Here is a 19,032-nt window from a genome sequence, read left to right as displayed (position 1 = left end):
AAAAAAAAAACGTGTTTTGTTTCTTCAAGTTTTATATCGAGACCATAGCCTGAGTGGAAATAAAACAGGACAAATTCATTTTTTTGCAAAATGCATGTTTTTTTTGCCAAATATAACATGAAGGGTCTTTCCTAGTTTTTGGGATAAAGGCATGTTGCGGGGTTTCGTTTCCATGGCGATAGCTGTTTGGTGTTGACTCCACGAAGGTCTTCACGAGGGCGTTCTCATGGTTACGACTGATGCAGTGTGTTGAGAGATAAGGCTGGGGAATTATTGTAAAGCTTGTATTTGACCTTTTTCAGTCTCTATTGAGTTAGGGCCAAGGCAACATGATTCATAAAAATGGACAGACTATGAATGCATTTGATCATTATATTAGGTGCTTTGTCAACCCTTGGAAATGCTGTGATTAAGGATCTACTTCCTGTGTGTCTATGGCCCTGACTGAGCATTACTCTATTTCTGTTAACAACATCGGTACTTTTAAAGTCATTAGAAATGATTAGTCCCCAAAGCTTTTGAAAACACACTAAACTGCTTCTGTAACCTTTAAAGTCCATTAAAACACATAATCTCTGACAATTTAACGGTGGTCATCTGAGGAGAGTCAGAAATGTGCAGCTATCACGGTGTGAAATATTACAGATTGGATTTTGAGCCAGGTCATGAGCCATCGTAGGATTGTGAGTCATGACCCTAATTTGGTAAATCATTCCAAATGAAAATGAGCAGATTTGCAAGTCAAACGCATCAGTATTCAGACTCTGTTTTGATTCCTGTATCAAATATTGTGTCCCATCCGTTGCATACATTTTTATACCAACAATGTCCATAGTTTAAATAATACAATGTGTAAATATATATATATATATAGTTTATATATATATACAATGGATATATATATATATATATATATATATATATATACATTTTTCGTAGTTTAAAGAGTACAATGTGTATATATATACAGTGGATATATATATATATATTTTTTTTTTTTATTATTTTTTTTTTTCATCGTTTAAAGAGCACAATGTGTACATACACATTGTGTACATACACATTGTGTATGTATACACCCAGGATGCCTGGATAAGGACTAGAACCTTCTGGGGGATTTCTTCTTCCTCTCTCTTATTTATTTTCTGCTCTGTGTTGTTTTCTCAGTGTTGCAGTGCATCACTTGACATTACCCAAGCAAGTTTGAGCCGCGGCGCATCAGCTGAAAGCAATTTGGTCCCGAGCGCAGCTGCCAGCCGGATAAGACTTTCCTTCTTTCGTTTACTTTGAAATGCTCCGGGTTTTTTCGTTTTCTTTTTTTTTCCTCTCCATCCAAAATACACAAGGCAGCCAAATTGCTGACATGTGTGGGAGGGGGCAGTGAGACTCCCGCATTCTTTCATGCCCCACTATGCAAAACTCCACGTTGTTTATTTAAAGAACACTGAACACTTTAGCACTATTAAGAAACATGTCATATAGTAAACTAAAGGTTTCCTCCCAGGAAAATTCCCTGTCCGTTTATTTTCCTTTTGCAAAACGTTATTTTAGTTTTGACTCACAAACTGCCTGTATTCACAACCAAGCAACAGTCGGTGTAGTTGGACTTGTTTAGCGCGCAGGATGCTAACGCGTTAGCTCGACGTGGTGTGATTGGACTGTAGTGCAGGACGTTAACCGGCTAGGTCAATGTGGAAGCTTTATGATTATCAATACTTTTCTCTCTTCCAATCTCAGGTGGTTGAATTCATCTTTACCTGACGAAGCTCCGACCCGACAACATGGCCGACAGAGACTCAGTATCTTTGGCGTCGAACCCGCTCCCTTCATTCCACTTGAGCGTTTGATGATTTTATCACTTCTGATTATTCTCAGAGCTCAATTTCAACCGACTTATTTATGTGTTAAGTATTCTTTTTTTTTCAGATCTATATTTACTGATGTAAACAGAACCCAAGAATGCTCAAACAGTGGAATGTCTGGCTCACGCTTGTCATAAAGCATAACGTGTCCGTCCATATATATGTCCATCCAATTTTCGTTCGGTCTTTTTTGTTCTTTTTACTTTTTTTTTTTGGACAAATCATTCAAATGGAGCCTAATGAATACCAACAGGATCCAACAAAGCATAAACAGCTTTCAAAACCATACCTCTGAATACAGGGGCCAGCAGACATACACCATGATGGGCTCATGCAGGGAAAGTCTACACACTGTACATAGAAGTACAGTAGGAGGCTGAGGGAGAGAGAGGGAGAGAGAGAGAGAGAGAAAGGGAGAGAGACAGCCAGAGGGGGGAGGGAAGGGGAAATAGAGAGAGGTAGAGAAGGGGGAAGGAGAGAGATAGAGAGGGAGAGAGAGGGGAAGCAAAGAGAGAGAGGGAGAGACAGAGAGAGAGGGGGGGGGAGCGAGGGGTAGAGGGACATGGAAGGGCCCTTTCTTTGTGAGTGATAGCCCACCGGGGCCCTCGTTGAGGGCCGACACAGGGCCACGGTGGGGCGGGGGGGGGAGGGGGATGCTAACCCACCTTGACATGCGTAAGGAAACCCAAGCCTGTGTGTGTGTGTGTGTGTGCGTCTGATAGGAACCCACCAGAGTAGCTGCGGCGCGGCGCTGTGTAGTTTGAGCCGCGGCTATTGGTCCCTTTTAACTAGTGCTGTTTACATGAGCGCACTGCGGCGGAATGCCCCAGTGTACCTTGTAGGAAACCACACACACGCACATGCACACACACACACACACACACACACACACACACACACACACACACACACATGCATGCATGCATGCATGCATGCACGCACGTGCACACACAACAAACACCCACAATGAGTTAGTCAGATACAATTTTTGATTTAGTTAACCCCGCTACTACCAGGAGTGCTGTTTATGGTTCCTATGCCAGCTGGACGTGTGTGTGTGTGTGTGTGTGTGTGTGTGTGTGTGTGTGTGTGTGTGTAAGAAATATGGAATGTTCATAATTAAAATAAAAGAAGTAAATGAAAAGAAATAAAGGGAATACAAGGAGGGAAGGAAGGAAGGCAATATGGAAGGAAGCACAATAGGAAGGAAAGCAGATTGTAGAGAATAGTCCAAGACAACCAAAAGATTAGAGTCAGGGTGTAGGTCTGACCAGGTTGTTCCTCTAGAAACAGTAAAACACCAAAATATAAGGGAGAGAGGAGATAGAGGAGGAGAGGTGAGGAGAGGTAAAGAGAGGTGAAGAGAGAGAGAGAGGAGGCGAGGATTCACAAAAGGAGATGGTGACAAGTAGAAAGTGGATTGGATGGCGGCACGCAGAGGAAGGCAGGCTGCAGAAGACTTGTAAAACAGCCCGGAGGGATGGAGAGCATAAGGGGGAGAGACGGAGAGGAGGGGGAGGGCCGGCGAGAGGGAGGGGGGTTAGGGGGGGGAGACGGAGAGAGGGAGTGGGGAGAGAAGGAGCTATCAGCAGAAAAGTGATGAAGGACTGGGATCCTGCCAAAATAAACACGACCGAGACCAGAAGGAGATGTAGCGTGCACACACTCAGACACACACACACACACACACACACACACACACACACTCACACACACACACACACACACACACACACAAACTCACAGACACACTCACACCGAACACACCCCACACCACACCTACAGCTGCAATTACACATTTTGTGCACAAATAAACAATGTGACGTATGTTTTGAACATGTGCACCCCAACACAAAACATACACACACACACACACACACACACGCACACACACACACACACACACACTTACACACACACACACACACACCTGCAGACTAATCCAATAGCGCGTCGTGTTGCTGGTAGACCACAGCGTGTGGAGTGTTAATCTGTGTGACAGACGCCCTGGCAGGAGGGGGGACTCCTCGTCTCGTCAGGTCTTCAGACACCGCAGAACAAACACACGAGGCCGACGGGGGAAGTTCCATGTGGACACTTCTTTAAGTATTCCTCAAGCACTGGTTCAGGCTGAACGCACCAGATCCAGTTCAATGATTCCACGACCACACGTGATAAGAGCACAGGTGCTAACACTGCTCGACGCCTTGATATGAAAAGCAACATTTTTTTATCGATATTTTACCGATGTGTATATTATTCATATTGCTTATGAGTTTAAAATATATTTTTGTTTGATTCAAATTGATTCAAAATGTACAAATGTTTAACTTTGCCACATTTTCTTTTGGACAACAAACCAATGCAAGTGATCAAATGGAGAAAGGCAAGTGATTAATACAAGAAAACACTTCATGTTCATATGATATATAATACATATCATAGGGATCTCTCCCAACGCAGACCAGTGTCATTACAAAGCTGACCATGCCTGCATGTGACTGTGTATCCTTGTGCGTGTGTGTGTGTGTGGTGTGTGTGTGTGTGTGTGTGTGTGTGTGTGTGTGTGAGCGCGCGTGTGTATATAGCTTTGATTTTCTAGGATGCTACCGAGCCAAAAGGACGCCCGCTGTGTCTTGTAGCCTTCTGCCCGCTGCGCGCCGCAGGGGCTAGCCTTCAGGACGACCGCTGAGTGTTGGTTTAAGCGCGGCGTTTACAGGCCTTGAGAAAACAGCCGCACGAAAACAGCTCTGCTGTGAAGCGCATCAGCACTCTCTCACCAGCCGCAGTCCACGCTGTGACAGAGTCTAGGATGTGTGTGTGTGTGTGTGTGTGTGTGTGTGTGTGTGTGCGTGTGGATGCATGCATCAGTGTGTGTATGTAGCGGCATGCATTGTGTGTGTGTCTGTGCTATTGTTGGGTAATGAGGTGTCATTTAGAAGGATCTTTTCCCTCACGCTGTGCTGGGGCTTCACAGTCGCCGACGGTGGGGGAAGGCGGTTTGGTTATAAACAGAGTTGATGAAAACGACCAAAGCTTTCTCAAGCCTTCAAACATCACATCCATGTGAAATAAATACACGCTATCTCTAACTACTGGGCGCTGTTGACCCTGGGCGACATCAGAAATTAATGGAGAATATTCTGCAGCAATAAGAGCTTAGTGCACAACATCGGGTGATACGGCGTGGGCCGGTGTGTGCATCGGTGTGTGTTCGCATGCCTGCATACGTGCGTGCTTGGGCCTGCATGCATATGTATGCGTGTGTGTGTATGCGTGTGTGTGTGTGTGTGTGTGTGTGTGTGTGTGTGTGTGTGTGCAGGTGTGTGTGTGTGTGTGTGTGTGTGTGTGTGTGTGTGTGTGTGTGTGTGTGTGTGTGTGTGTGTGTGTGTGAATGCGTGCATGCATGTGCCTGGGCGTATGTACGTGTACGCGTGCGTGTGTGTGTGTGTGTGTGTGTGTGTGTGTGTGTGTGTGTGTGTGTGTGTGTGCGTGTGTGTGCGTGCATGCACCCCTGCATGCTTGGGCGTGCTTGTGTGTGTGTGTGTGTGTGTGTGTGTGTGTGTTCTAGCCCCTACAACCAGCATGGCTGCAGTTCAAAGCATATGTGTGTGTGTGTGAGTGTGTGCGTGTGCGTGTGTGTGCGTGTGTGTGTGTCTGAGGGGATGAGAGGAGACATGAAGAGAAGCACTCAACGACATGCAGCTCTCAGATCACAGAGCCTCATGAGAGCACAAGGAAACCAACGTAAACAAATCAAGGACACCCCCACCTCTCAGGGGCTGTCAAATCAAGTGCACCCACATGTTGTTGTGGACCTCCTAATGGCATCGATACGCAGCACACACTACACAGCGCGCACACACACTGCACACCACGCACTCTCATGTGTGCGTGGTGTGGTGTAGGGGTGTTGCTGTGTACCCTTTTGCTAAAATAATGATTGTGTGTGTGTGTGTGTGTGTGTGTGTGTGTGTGTGTGTGCGTGTGTGTGTGCGTGTGTGTGTGTGGGTGCATCTGGTGGTCTCCCTTGTATGATGTATTTGAGTGAATAGAGAAAATTAAGAGTAAGTTTAATCTTTGGAAAAAGAGCTTAATAGCTGCCAATCAATAAAAATGAATGAATTATTATTATTATCAAGGATTTAATCAGTATTATATAACTCTAGAAGAGAAAGAACGTTTAAAAGCTTCAAGAATATTCCGGATTACTCAATATTGAATGTTTTTTCACAGCACACTATTTTGAGCGTACCATGTTTAAAATTAAAAATAAGAAAACATTCTGCAGCGGTGCAGTTCTGTCACGGAGCAGGCTACACATGAAAGACTCATCATCGGTCACAACGAGTCACAATCGAACAAACAGACGCACAAAGCCTGAGCAACGTGACGGACCCGCGTCAGGCTTTATGCGTCTGTTTGCCACGGGGGGGGGGGGGTGGGGGGGGGGGGAGGGGTGGGGGGGCGAGCGCTCCGAGTGTGTGCCAGCACGGTGGCGGACCGCCCCGGTGGGCCGCGACGCTCTAAGAGTCCAGTATTGTATTTCTTTCCTGTGCCAGAGACCGTTTCCTGCGGTGCTTCGGAGTCAAACAACGATGACCTTCTGCTTCCTGAGATGGAGGCGCTGCCACGAGCCTCGGGGCTCCGCCATCAGGCCCCCCCCCCCACCCCCAACCCCCCCCCCCCCCCCCCCGGGGGTCCGTCTGGACGTCTGCTTTGTATTCCGAGCCCCCTTTTTTCCTTCGATATACATAATGAGTCTGATTCACCCCGCTGCGGCGGCCATCTTGCCTCCCGACCCCTGCCTGCAGCCATTCTGCTGCTTATTTTTCTTTCTTTTTCGTGTTTATTTGCCTCCAGTTTTCTCCCCCTGCCTCCTTCACACCTCACTTTCCCCTCACCTCGGGTCAACACTTTTTCAGTTTTATTCCGACACTTACGGAAACCATCTGAGGTTTTGGTTAGAGAATAAGTTACGAGAAAGATGTAGGCGTGTACACAAGGTACAGAGGATACAACGGGTTTATTGAGACAGAATGAACGGAGGAGCGCAGAAAGGTTTATTGGTTCCTTCTAAGGTCGGGACCCCGGGTGAAGAGAGCAAGGTGCATCCAATAGGGTCAAACTAAGCTTTGTATCCATGAAGGATCGTGTACATTATATTGGGAGGAGATAACTATCAGCCGGCTCACTCGAGAAAATTATTATTATAAGAAACCACCAGACCAGATAAACCTCCAGTTTATTGATTAACTTGTATCTTTTCTCCTTCTCTCTCTCTCTCTCTCTCTCTCTCGACGGGTTGGAAGTGAGTCTCTCATAGGCCACAGGTCCAGAGCACACCTCCTCCTGGGATACACTGGGGACCTTTTCAGAAGACTCACATAAACCATGAAGACATGGGACACCGCGAGAGGGGGAGAGAAAGCAAGAGAGCGAGCGATACACTAATTCAACTCAAAGATTTTCACTGTTGACATTCCTCATGAGGCCCAAAGGTTCCCGACGGTCAGCTTATGAATATAAATACCCAAAGATATACTTTTGAGACGGACAAGAGACCTCCTTCCATCGCAAGACTGAGCTACACCCTCGCGTCACCACTTGTGTGCTCATGCGTGCTAGCTGTCAAACTGCGAGCGGCGGGGCCTATTGGTCCCAATAGGAATCAACCACCTGACTGAGGGTCAATACCCAGCATGCTTAGAGCTGGAGACGGAACAAGAAGTCAAACCACACAACAACATAAAAGTTAATCCGAAGCGGCCAGACCACGGGGATGAAAGACAGCGACCTCAAACACTTTTGTGGATACACGTAAATAAACATATTTTTAGTACACTCCCGATCATTCCTGGCTTTTGATCAAAATAGTTTTATTCAAACGGCGCAACTAGCGTTGTTCCGCAGGACGACCCGTCTTGACATAGACTTCCGCTCTTGAAACCCAGGTCAGTGGTGGACGTGTGTGTGCGTGTGTGCGTGCGTGCGTGTGTGTCTGTCTCTGTGTGTGTGCGCGCAGGCACACCCACAACCGACAGGCGTTGGCAGCACACTAAAGGCCCTGCGTATCTTCAACATGACTCCTCTCCTGGCCGCAAGTCAAAGACAGGAAGCCGGCGGGGAGAAAAGGAGGAAGCAGAAGCCGCTAGCCTCTGGCCGTAGGTAATGACCCTGACCTCCGACCCCCCCTCCCCCTCCCCCCCCCCCCCCCTCCGCCCTCCGCATCAGCGTGACAATAATACGCGCTCTGACAAAACACAGGCGTGTAAACAAGGTGTTGCCAAAGCGGAGACACTTTGCGCTGACGTCGGGTCACACCACCCTTCGTGACGTCCGTATGAGATTTATGTTTTGGAAACGTGGACGAAAGGGTAGAAAAGCATTTAAAGTCGTAATACAAATATCCCAAAAAAACAAAGAGTTTTAAATTAGACTTTTATTATAGTTTTTCCCAACACAAACCATAACACCGTGCGTTGTTGTTTGTCCACTGGTTACATTTACATAAGGGCATGAGGAGAGATAGGAGAGGCAAGCCTTGTTCACAGAACTATTCTTTGAGTCAGAAAGGGTTTGACAACGCCGGAAGAGCCAGGTTGGTGCCACGGGGGCCCCCCCGTCAGAACCGACCCCTTAACGGACTACGCGGACGTGATTGGATGATGGGGGGATTCCACGGTACATTCTGGTGTCTCGGACCGTCTCTCTCCCCCGGGGAGAGAGAGAGAGAGAGAGGTCACCTCCAGGGGCCCCGTGGCTCCGGCCCTCCCCTCACCAGCTCCAGAAGAACATCTTGCTGCCGTGCTTGGCGGGCTGCAGCTTGCCCTCGATGGCCTGGTTGGGCTCGGGGCGGGGCCGGGAGTGGTAGGGGTTGTCTGGGACGGGCCGGCTGGTATTCACCTTGGTCACCTTGCGGGGGGAAACAGTGAGAGGTGGGTCAGTGGTGTGTGGGGTGGGTCACCCCTGGCCTTGCTTAAAAGGAAACTAGTCTTATTGAACATAGTTGTATAGAACTTGTGGAATTCATTTGATAGATCGTATGAGAAATATTGGATTATTCATGACATGAATAAGTCTGACACGCAACAAAATGGAGCAATTCTCATTTTCCAAGTTGTCCACTCGCCAGTTTTAGCATAATGCCTCTCTGTTCTTTACCCTCGTCTCCCTTTGAGCAGCTTCAGCACGTCTCACGCATTCATAACCTCCAGCATAAACCAAACCACCAGACTCCTTTGTCCTCACGCCCTACTCTATAGGACATTCCCGTTGTCAATCATTAACCCCCGAATCTCCAAACCGGCCAATCACAGATCACTCTGCCCCCCTCCCGGCGCTTCCCTGGCTCACCTTGGACAGCTCCCCGAGGTCGGGCCTCTGCCAGCCCAGCTTGTCCAGGACGCAGCCGTCGAAGCTCTTCTGCTCGGAGCGGCAGCGGCGCAGCTCGGCGATGTTGGAGTAGTCCAGACAGGTCCAGTACTCCGTGAACGACTCCGCACAGTGGCCCTTTATCTGCCTGCAACGCACACACACACGCACACGCGCACACACACACACACACACAATGTCAAAAGGGGTCGAGTGTAAACGCTCCGCCATCCAACTGGATCAGAGTCAGAGAAAAGAGAAAAGCCGTCATCTCGGTTCCAGAGCTCTGCGAGGGCGTCAGAGTTTCCCTTTGATTTGCCCGAGAGATAGAACCTGACAGAGAACCATGGGAACCAGGGAGTACAAATCCCCCCTCCTCTTATCAGATTAACCTGGGCCGGGAGAGCGGGAGCACGGCCCAGGATTTAGGATCAGATTGGGCCATTCCAGTAGTGCTCACGTTACACCAGGGGATCCAGAAGATATTGTGAGTTTTGGGAAGACAAGCGCTCCGATAAGAACACGTAAACTGAATTGCCAGGGTCGTTTTTTTTTTCTTCTTCCAGCCGTAAGGTCATAACCAGATCATTTGAATGGAGTGTCTCTTAAAGAAGAAGAAAAAAAAAAAAAAAAGGTGTTTGACAAATTCCCAAAAAACATAAACAAGCGCTCCAGGGCCCAGGGCCCAATTACACGTTGGTGAAACCACGTCCCATTACGATAATTACAGATCCTCCGTCACGCAAGTCCTCCGTTTACGTTTGGGTCAGGGGGGGGCTGGCCCGTGTTCCTGTTTTTAGAAGTGGGTGTTATTTAGAGATGAAATCCACAACCTGTTCAATACCCAGACACGCATGCACCTACACACACACACACACACACACACACACACACTAAACACCTTTCATAAACACAGACACAACAGTTTAGGGTGAAATGCGCCAGACAACTTCCTCAAGCCCCTCCTCTTGGCAGTTTGACAGACACTGAACAGCCGAGCCGATAGTTAGCTAGCTTATAGTTGTGTCTGGTTACCTTGTCTACACCTCAGCATAAACTGGTCACCAATCTAGGGTGGGAGGTTTTAATGTCCAAGCTAATTATACTAAAGAGTCAATATAAATAAATATAGATATAAATCATATATATAAATCATGTTCTCTTAATAATAATTAAAATCAATAATTTGCATAATGATGTATTTATTACAAAGTTTTCCTTAACTGTAAATCATACAAATACAGTCGATCCTTTAGTCATACCAGCCTAGAGCAAACCTTGACAGCCTGAGTCAGTCTGACGCTTTTCAACGTTTGTAGAAACCAAACGTATTGTTGATACATAAGTATGGTAGTACTGTGTTTCGTTGACTTCACCGATTTTATTTATTTCACTGCAGATCTCTTGATACATTTTCTCTCCATAACTATTCATAACATATACAATCTCCACAGTGTGGCCTTTATGCCACATGGTGGATTTGATGGTGGACTAGTTTCAAAGAAAAAGTAGAAATGTAGAGGAAACCATAAGACCCTTCTCCCATCAACAGCTCAGATCGTACCCAAAGTGAGGACAGAAGAAGACTGCAGCCAAAGTTGCCCATTTCTCTGTATATCCACAAAGGACCACAGACGTCCTGGAAGCCCAGAATATCACGGAGCCGCGGGACATTCAACGTCACTGCTCACTTATGATTGACTGTCATGTATACACACGTCTACTGTTATGTCTGAGCAGGCTGGCCTGACTGTGAAAGAAGCAACAACAATAAAACGACAACGATGTCGTGTTCAACGATAAAGAGTCCTGGCCGACCAAAAGGAAATTACAAGTTAAAGCAGGAAAGCTGTGTTTTTCAAAAATAAATGTTCTTTTCTAATTTAGGCACAGGGGTAAAAATACTCTTTCTGAAGAAAAAAATTAAAACTGACAACTTCAAACCCTGAGCTGAAATGAGCAAGTACAAATTATTTTAATCCTGGCCACAGTTTCCGAGGTCAGTAATTACCCATCCAGTACTTTCTGCTAGTTGCCATGCACAGGAGTTCTGCGCACATACGTCCACATGCCAATCTCACACCAAAAGACAACAGCCCTGCAGGCAAATGTGACTATAACTCCTTCAACTCCATGAAGCTACAAATAATAAGCTTCTGGATGGCGCGAACAATCGGCAGAACGCAATGTATTACTAATGTTGGCATAAATGACTCATTGCAGACGATAACAGGACTACAAGAGCTAAATGCTCAAGACAATAACTCAAGGCAAGGAAAGAATTACAGTTGGTGATTTTGATATTGATGCCACAAAGTAGACATAATGTGCACCAACAAGATGCTATAAAATAATCCCTTGCAGTATCTATTGAACATGCACAAATAATTACACCAGTGGTACAGTTACTCTGGCTTAAGAAGCTAACAGGTAAGCTATACGTGTTAACATGAATTCATTGTGACTAGGATACCATTAGCGGCTATTATCAACAACACTTTGGGGGAGGGAGCAGACATGGAACATGACTGTGCTGACACTTGGCACAGAGAGACAGGCACGAGGCCCACAGCAAGGTATTAACATATGCTTAATATTACTGCTAAATATTAGTTTTGGCAGGTCTAGTTGTTAGCCAACTCGCAGAGTGATTAATTTCATTTTTCCCCAGTCTAAATGAAGTATGTATACATCTTGACTAAAGAGTTAAGTCAGGCACATACAAGAACCATTATGCATGTGTAATAAATAATAAAAATCCAGTTACTTGTTGATCTAACGTGATCAACAAGTAAACACCTAAGAACCAGAGAGAAGACATATTTCCCAGAAACCAACATCTGATGCAAATATTTACATATTGAATTGTAAATAAAAAGGTCCTGCCAAACATGGTAAAGGGTTTGCAATGAAATACAGAGCCCTTTTCTGTCTAACCTTTTCCTTAAGTAATAAAATGTATTAGTTGCTTTGTTCAGATTGTGGCCTTGGACACAATCCAAGCTGTCAATACATGAACAATGAGAACACTACCACAGTGCTGTGCTTTGGTTGCAATCTAGCATATCCTCCACTAACAGGTGAGGCAGAAAAAAAGGACGGGTTTCAAAATTCATCATCATTTCTACCAACCAGACCAGCCAAAATAATGTCGTTCAGAGCAAAGCCTGACATGGAAAAACCCAGTATAGTGCCTTGCATAGATGACCAAAGAACATTGGTATACCTGAAGAAGTTCAGTGCACACGCGTTGACTTTGCGGCCTTCTTCCAGACACTTCCTGGGGTCTTTCTCCTCCCAGCGGCACAGCATGAACTCCTTGTTGGGCGCGTCACACTGGGAGCCAAAATGGTGAGCTGCTGCCTTCAGCACCGCGGATGACACGTTGACCTACAGAGAGCAGAACAGAACCTTAAGGACCGGTGAAGAAGGAGCACACACATTTGCTAATATTTGTTTCTAAAGTAGGGTTAGTTTGTCACACTCGTCCAACAGCCATGGACTTAATTACAAAATAGCTATTTCAAATAGCTCGCAAGGACAACAATTGGTAGTTGTGACATTAGTAATAACAGGTGTTTATTGGGTACAACAACAAATGCACCCAAGTAGGTGATTAAACGTTGCTGTCATCACAGTTCAATGTAATGCATTGAACATCACTGAGGTACAACGACTTTACATTATACAATAGGCACAAACTAGTGTGCACCTGAATGTATCAATATCGTAGGATAATAACGCTTTGTATATGTGAACTGAATGTAAGAGAAGGGGTAAGAGAAGAGATAAGAATAAACGTCCAAAGAATGGCTCCTGGTCTACAGACAACACTGCTACTAACACGACAGAGAGAGAGAGATAGATAGCAGACAGCAGGCACCAGAGAGATGTCCCTAAAGCAGCGGACGGAGCATGACCTGAAGCGGACCCCGGGCTCGGGGCTGGGGTTAGCCAGTTAGCATGTTGTGCTAGGTATGTCACATTGGGGGTCTGTCAAATACTATTGGATCTCGACCCACCTCATCAACGCTGAGCTCGTCCAGGGTGGGCAGGTCCACCTTCGTGGGCATGGTTGAATCTTTGCACACTGTCCCAAACGCTGGAAATTAAAAGCTAAATCTAACACCCATCCAAGGTCCTCGTCGGACTACAAGACGAGCGACAGTAACTAGGAAGGTCAGGTTACTGCGCATGCTCGCGGTTTTGGTGGCGCGTACAAATGACGTAGGCCAACATATGAGCGTCAATACTTTTTGAACATGCGCAACATTGAGCTGTTAATATTTAACAACGTGATATATTTACAATGTACACATTTTTGAGAACGTTTTACTTTCCATATTAAATATATGTGTAACAAAAAACGATGGAACAAAATATCAGGAGGTCATTTTGCGCCACTTGTTGGTTTCCATGGATACACCACCAACACCATCCTTCGTCACTGCACTGAATGGTGAACTTGATGTTTTGATCCTTCAAATATAAATATTCACCATCCTTCGTCACTGCTGCAGCGAACTTGATGTTTTGATCCTCTGATCTGACGTCACTCTGTCTCTGTTTGTCCAGTTGGAGAAACGACAGCGAACATAACAATGGAGCCAGGCAGTTACAAAGGAGATCTGAAAAATGGAAGGTAGGTCCAAAATGTTGTTGTGGTTGTAGTCATGCAACCCATAACCACAGCTTCACTTGTCAATGTATGGAAAAAGTCACTGACTATAAAACATGCAGTGCATATAATACAATTCGTTTGATATATTGTCAAGATAATGTTGTCATGTTGCAGAATGGAAGGGACTGGTGAATACACCTTTCCCACAGAGACGAGATACGTTGGTGAGACAAAAGATGGGATGTTTCATGGAAAAGGAGTGATGCACTTTCAGAATGGAAGTAAATATGAAGCGACATGGGAGAAGGGGCTGGCTAAACAGGTGTGTGTGTGTGTGTGTGTGTGTGTGTGTGTGTGTGTGTGTGTGTGTGTGTGTGTGTGTGTGTGTGTGTGTGTGTGTGTGTTTGTGAGTGATTGTGCGCAAGTGCATGTGTGTGTGTGTGTGTGTGTGTGTGTGTGTGTGTTACGCCTGTGCATGTGTGTGTGTGTGTGTGTGTGTGTGTGTGTGTGTGTGTGTGAGCAAGAGCAAGCTGCTCTTGCTGTACGTCTATGCATGTGTGTGTGTGTGTGTGTGTGTGTGTGTGTGTGTGTGTGTGTGTGTGTGTGTGTGTGTGTGTGTGTGTGTGAGCAAGCTTCTCTTGCTATAGGTTTGTCTGTGTGTGTGTGTGTGTGTGTGTTTCCCATTGGTTATAGTTAGCACTACATATGTTCCCCTTTAGCAATCACTCACATTGTTGTCCTGGTTATTGAGTTTCTCTGTCTACTTTTACGTGTCCTTCTACTCGTTTTCAACCCAGATACATATATCTGGTATCATTTGATATCATCTGATATCATTCTATTATTCATGCATATCATATAAGTGTACTCATCTTTTGATGATTTAAAATACAAGTGGTTACCATTCGGGCACAATGGACCCCTGGTCTACTGCTACAGATGCATCAACATTTTATTAAACTTAATTTACACATGTTAAATATATATATATATATATATATATATATATATATACAAACATAAACACACACATATATATATATATATGTTTATATAAATATATACATAAATATATGTATGTGTGTATATATATATATATATATATATGATATATCTTTAGCATATACAGTATATCTGATAAAGATATATCATATATATGTATGTATCTGATAAAGGATTACGTTATTGTTTTCAATTAATTTAAGAAATATATAAATATCAATATGTATATTTATCGTCTAACGTGTAGAGTTTCATTCATGTATTCTATCGTTGGTTCTCCAGGGGACGTTTATCTTTGCTGACGGTCTGGTCTTCCAGGACAAGGACTGGGATTACTGTGACGGGTACGACCGGCGCTTCTACAGCGAGAGATGCAACGGACTGAGACCTGCAGGTTACCATGCACCTACTGATCCTCTCAGATCCACTCCATCACTCTTTAGTACTTTTATAGTAGGTAATGGCTGCGCAGAAAGGTATTGTGTTCGCGCCTGCTCCTGCCTGTAGACAACTAAAGGGTAAATAATAGCAATATAGATTCACGAAAACATTGGCACACTTTAGAATAAAAAAAAACTTGAAAATAATAATAATCACTTTTATTTAAATTCCAACTTTTAAAATATGCTACAAAGGGCTTAACGTCACAAAAGGGACTAAGGGCTAAGAAACAGTAGCTTAAACTAATATATAGACAATTTTCGAATAACCCGGTCAGTCTATTTAACAGCCTCCTTCTCTCCATTCATCTCTGTGTATGTGTTCTCTACAGGAGAGTCTCAGCTGACCGACTCACACCCTCCGCGGGTCATCCCGGAAGGGTGCTACGACTGTGGGGACGGTTTCTACGACCCCTCCACCCGGGTTGTGAACACCTACAGCGGGACGTTCCTCAGGACGGCCGGTGAGACACCATCCGTCCCATGGTGCACTCTGGTGTTTTAAAACACTGACGATACCCGATACGGCGTCTACGCTTTAATAATACTTTATTCTGAGAGCGAATGGGCGGCATTTATTCAGCGCTTTTAAAACCAGTGGCTGCTCAGAGGACTGGGAGCGGTTAGGGTTTAGGGTGTCTTGCTCAGGGACACCTTGACACTTAGCAAGGCGGAGCCGGGTATTTGAACCTTCCGGTTGCCAGACAATTCGCTCAATTGAGCTCCTGAGCCACTTCCGCTCTCTACTAGTATTTGGCTGTCCTTCATTTGCCGTATTATCAAAGAGGATATTAGGATGTGGAACATAGGGAATACAAACAAGTGATTGTGTTTTATTCTGACCTGCTGATGCAGTCTCAAAACCCAAACCTTTGAATTGAAAGGAAGCATTCATTGACAAATATTTGGAATGGCGAAATTACATTTGAATCAACATTTGAAGAAGCTGTAGACTAATATGCCAACATTAATTGACCCCATCAGATACGATCGGGTACGCCACTGTAGTTGTAAAGTAAAGGACATTTGCGTCCGATATTTGTTTCATCATCACGATGAGTTGATGCACTTAAAACATTTACAATGCAAGAGGTGTGGCGGTATGAGGCGTCCGTTGGGTAGCGACGGACACGGTCGTGTCTAATGATCTTCGAGAGGTGGTTTACTTTGCCGAAGTGATCTTTACCGTGGTGATGACTTGCTTCAGGTGAACTGACTGAATGTCATCCTGTCCAAACATCAACAATCACCTCTCTTGACCCGCCATGTCCGGGGTCAGGGGGGTCAAGGGTCAGGGTCATGACGGGATGAAGCTGATCCCAGTTGACTTGGGGCATAGGGCGGGGTCACACACACACACACACACACACACACACACACACACACACACACACACACACACACACACACACACACACACACACACACACACACACAGATGTACACACACACACACACACACACACACACACACACACACACACTATTCAGTTGTATTGGATGATATCAATTACAATATAGATACAATATTATTATTTGAACTATATGAACTGCATGACTGTTAAGCTCCAGACAAACTTTTGTACAAAGAGAGTTTGTTATATGGTACACATTTCATGCTTGTTATACTAGTATAGATATTAGAATCGAGGAAGATCTAGTAAGCTAGGAGAGCAAGGCGTCAAGTAGCACGTCACTTACCTTAAGGGACGCAATTTTTGTCATAGACAATAAACAAAAGACAATAAACTAGCTCCCCGTTTGACCCTCTGTGGATAGGTTATTGTTCAAACTCATCTGACATCCATACGTCTATATGATGGTGTTTTTTGTATATATTTTTTCCAGTTTCTTTTTTTTAAGTGGAAAATTGAAAACACATTTTTTCCATTTATCGGGTGCCCAATGTCAGAGCTCCTCATTTGAGGGAGATGGGCTCTGTCAGGTCTCAACCGAGGAATTCCAACCTTCTCTGCCAGTTTTTTAACTCCTCACGGTGATTCGCATCATCCGACGATGTCATGAATTAGAAGGGTTTACGATTCTAAATGCCTGTGCATATCTATAGTGTGTGTGTGTGTGTGTGTGTGTGGGAGGGGTGTGTGTGTTCGTGTGTTCATGTATACACATGTTTCACAACGGAAGAGAGCTCTTTGGCACTATAGACTGCGGATAGCTTTCTGGTTCACATTTAGCTAAACGAGACTCGTGTGCTTGTGTGTTTTTGATAAGGTTATGTATTCAAATTAAGGTCAGAGCCTTTTCAATCGTTAGGGCCGTTACTGTGTTTGTATGTGTGTGTGTGTGTGGTTCAGGTTACTATCTTATACTTGTTTATGTTCCTGGGGGGGGGGGGTGGGGCTGGAGGACAGGCTCAAGACACCAATCCAGAGTCACACACACTCACACACAACTTCCGATTTACTATTCAGTCATTTACATGTCGCTTTTACCCAAAGGGACTGACAGTGAATTTGAGTTCCTGCCTATGAGCATTTACAACCATGCATGTTGTGCAGCCATGGAAAGAAAGCAACTCAGCCTTGCAAACACACAAACACAGGTTCTCCCCTCTGCATGTGGGAGCGTCTCCTCCTGCATCCTGTGCAGATGTATTTTCAGCCCAGAGAAGTGCGGGCCTATTGGTCACAGTGGGTGTGAAGTTGCTATTTGTTGCTGCACGGTCTCCGTCTTGCAAGCCAAGGGAAGGGAGGGAAGCCACATTTGAGAAGGCTCTTCAGTAAAGACCTCTGCAGTAGACTTGGCCGTCCCCTGCAGTAAAGACCCAAAGGTCCTCTACAGTAAAGACCTCTACAGTAAAGACCCAGCCGTCCTCTACAGTAAAGACCCAAAGGTCCTCTACAGTAAAGATCTCTACAGTAAAGACCCAGCCGTCCTCTACAGTAAAGACCCAAAGGTCCTCTACAGTAAAGACCCAAAGGTCCTCTACAGTAAAGACCTCTACAGTAAAGACCCAGCCGTCCTCTACAGTAAAGACCCAAAGGTCCTCTACAGTAAAGATCTCTACAGTAAAGACTCAGCCATCCTCTACAGTAAAGACCCAAAGGTCCTCTACAGTAAAGACCTCTACAGTAAAGACCCAGCTGTCCTCTACAGTAAAGACCAAGCCGTCCTCTACAGTAAAGCCCCAGGCGTCCTATAGACTAAAGACCCAGGCCTCCTCTACAGTAAATCCCGGGCCAGGGGGGCGCTGTCTGAATCAGACAGGAAGGGGCCGTTTGACACAAGTACCGACACACGTTGCATCATGGAAGGGTTGATGGGTTCTACCTCACTAGAACCCCCATTGTACGGGCTCTATCGGAAATATCTAAGCTCCATCTCACCGGCCGCCACCGACCCCGCAAGCCCCTGCGTCCCGTCTGATTTATGGGTGCCTGGTAACCGTTGCTAAGTTGGAAAAATAATACTCCTATTTGGCTGCGTGCCAAGTGGTAAAACAATAGACGTTCCCCCAGAGGGGTTGGGGCCAGGCTGTTTGGATGCCATCTGCAGAAGACTAAAAGGAAAAAAAAAGAGAAAAGGCCCGCGCTACAGAATGTGTCGGCAGGATATCTCCGGCACGAAGCTGAACATACCTGAGGACATTCTGGCTTCAGAGCGCCCAGACATCATCAAAGCAGGGAGGAAAAAAAAATGCATCATATATAGACCCGCGTAGTAGGGATGAAGCCATATGACATTACATTTCCAATGAGCTCCTTTGTCTCTT

At 45.4% G+C, this 19,032-nt stretch overlaps 2 protein-coding genes across 2 annotated transcripts in view; one reads left to right on the top strand and one right to left on the bottom strand.

The window, feature by feature from the left end:
- Window positions 1-8,286: 8,286 nt before the first annotated feature.
- Window positions 8,287-13,417, bottom strand: ndufa8 (NADH:ubiquinone oxidoreductase subunit A8). The gene is made up of 4 exons (XM_084486166.1): window positions 13,259-13,417; window positions 12,463-12,626; window positions 9,219-9,384; window positions 8,287-8,777 (listed from the first exon to the last, which is right to left on the bottom strand). Exons 1-4 carry the CDS (start codon window positions 13,307-13,309, stop codon window positions 8,640-8,642), a joined length of 519 nt encoding a protein of 172 aa, XP_084342292.1. The 5' UTR covers window positions 13,310-13,417; the 3' UTR covers window positions 8,287-8,639.
- A 420-nt stretch (window positions 13,418-13,837) lies between these two features.
- Window positions 13,838-19,032, top strand: part of morn5 (MORN repeat containing 5) — a gene marked incomplete at both ends in the record, with an annotated part of 10,028 nt that continues 4,833 nt past the window's right edge. The window contains 4 exons of the mRNA XM_084486484.1: window positions 13,838-13,878; window positions 14,032-14,179; window positions 15,142-15,253; window positions 15,632-15,763. Coding sequence (XP_084342610.1) covers window positions 13,838-13,878; window positions 14,032-14,179; window positions 15,142-15,253; window positions 15,632-15,763 — 433 coding nt within the window. The remainder of the gene's footprint in view (window positions 13,879-14,031; window positions 14,180-15,141; window positions 15,254-15,631; window positions 15,764-19,032) is intronic.

The sequence above is a fragment of the Micromesistius poutassou genome, assembly GCF_964030765.1.
Source record: "Micromesistius poutassou genome assembly, chromosome: 22".
Lineage (NCBI taxonomy): Eukaryota > Metazoa > Chordata > Actinopteri > Gadiformes > Gadidae > Micromesistius > Micromesistius poutassou.
The sequence above is the reverse complement of the archived record's forward strand: the minus strand, read 5'-3'. Positions and strand labels throughout refer to the sequence as shown.